The 1,937-nt window shown below is 38.8% G+C and overlaps 1 protein-coding gene across 1 annotated transcript; it reads left to right on the forward strand.

Annotated features, from left to right (window-relative positions):
- Positions 1–675: 675 nt before the first annotated feature.
- Positions 676–1,696, forward strand: BAG5 (BCL-2-associated athanogene 5). Its single transcript, XM_028270721.2, has one exon. It carries the CDS (start codon positions 864–866, stop codon positions 1,497–1,499), a length of 636 nt encoding a protein of 211 aa, XP_028126522.2. The 5' UTR covers positions 676–863; the 3' UTR covers positions 1,500–1,696.
- The last annotated feature ends 241 nt before the right edge of the window (positions 1,697–1,937 follow it).

Here is a 1,937-nt window from a genome sequence, read left to right on the forward strand (position 1 = left end):
ATGTAATTTATAAAATGACATCGAACAAATATTTAAAATAAACTTTTATTTGTAATCTAACTAAAAAAAATAGTAACGTTAATATTCAAATTATGATTATTAATTTTGTCTGAATATTCAAATTAAAGTTAGCAGACCTCCTATGGCCACATCAAGCCCGTTCATGACCGGACCCACTAAACTGTGAAAACAGGCAAGCCCATTGGTGTCGGTCCCACAAGAAAAATATTTACTAGTCATAACTTTTTTTTACTAAATAAATAAGAAAAATGAATCAGATCCCCTTTGTGGAGAACTCCCACAACCCCTTACTGATCTACACTATTCATGATGTGTGGGGCCTACTCATGTATGTGTGAGGTTCACATCATGAATGGTGTGGATCACAAAGGGAGTTATGAGAATCCTCCATAAAAGGAGTCTCTATCATTACTGAATAAATAATTAAACATTTCATATAAATATAAAATTTGTAAAAATAAAAACCTCATATAACATTTAATTATTTATTTAACAAATAATTTGATATTTAAATCTTATTTATTTCACAAAAATAATATTAAAAATTTCAAAAAAATCTATCAAATATCTTATATAAATATAATACTAACATCATGTAAATCTCGTATAAATATTATATTCATGTAAAATATTTAACAAAATATTTAATAAAAATCACTAACATTTTTATTCCACAATTAACCGACTCTAACGCTCTCTAGAAACTCTATCCCAATCTCTACTTCTTCACTGTTCCAATTAACCGACTCTAATGCTCTCTAGAAACTCTATCCCAATCTTCACTTCTTAACTGTCCCTTTCCTTTCCCTTTCCTCGCTCACTCACACACTCTCTCTAGAGACATGAAATCCTCTCGCAAACCTCGATTCTTCTCATCATGTACCACCACCACCACAGTCACATACACTTTCCAAAACGACCACCCAAATCCTCAACCCCAAACCCTAGCCACCGAAATCCCACTCCAATCGTCCACCTCCGCTGCCGCCGCCACCGCCACCGCCGCCGCCGTTAAGATACAGTCGGTGTACCGATCCTACATAACCCGGACCCTCGTGAAGAAGATCTCGGCCGTCAATTCCGAAGCGACAAACCTCGAGCGCCTCATCCAACGGCAGGAGACGGTCGACGCGATCAGGGGGGACCCACGGGAGAGGATCAGGATGAACGAGGCACTGATGGGGCTGTTGCTGAGGCTGGATTCGGTGCCAGGGTTTGATCAGACGGTGAGGGAGCTGAGGAGGCACGTGAGCCGCCGGATCGTGGGGATGCAGGAGATCTTGGACGCCATATCAGACGCGAGACTAGAGGATTCTCACTGGGATGGGAATTGGTGTGGGTTTATGAGGTATTGGGACGACGTCGTTGGGAAGATGGAAGAAGAGGTATGTAGAGAGAGAGGTGGGCATGAAATGGAGAGGTTTTGTGCTGAGCATCTGGGATTTCGGTGCTTGCAAAGATTTCTTCGTGACCAATGATACTCTATTTTTATGTTTTTTTAAAATGTAAAATAATTATAGGTTGAATGTATTATTTTATTTTATTTTATCTTTTTATGTTTTTGTTAAGTCACCATTCACTCCTACTTGCCAAACGACAGCTCTGTGTAGCTAAAAAAATCTATATTGCACCGGTTGAATGACGTTTACTCTCAAGATATCAATTCTCCAAGAAATTGTATGCAGCTATTGCACTGGTTGAATGACGTTCTACTCTCAGGCCCCGTTTGTTTGGGGTTACAGGGGATTGAGATTATCAATCTCTTAGTATTATTAATGAGGTTGATTGTTTTGAGAGATGGGGAGGGGTTATAAGTCCTTAGGATTAGTAGTCTTTTTGGAAGGGGGATCGGTAAGGAGGAGGTAGAGATGGTATTAGAAAAATAGTGAGGGGATTAGAATTTTTTTTATTTTTTA

This window comes from Camellia sinensis, chromosome 9 (genome assembly GCF_055761805.1).
Source record: "Camellia sinensis isolate YWXY chromosome 9, ASM5576180v1, whole genome shotgun sequence".
In the NCBI taxonomy this organism is placed as follows: Eukaryota; Viridiplantae; Streptophyta; class Magnoliopsida; order Ericales; family Theaceae; genus Camellia; species Camellia sinensis.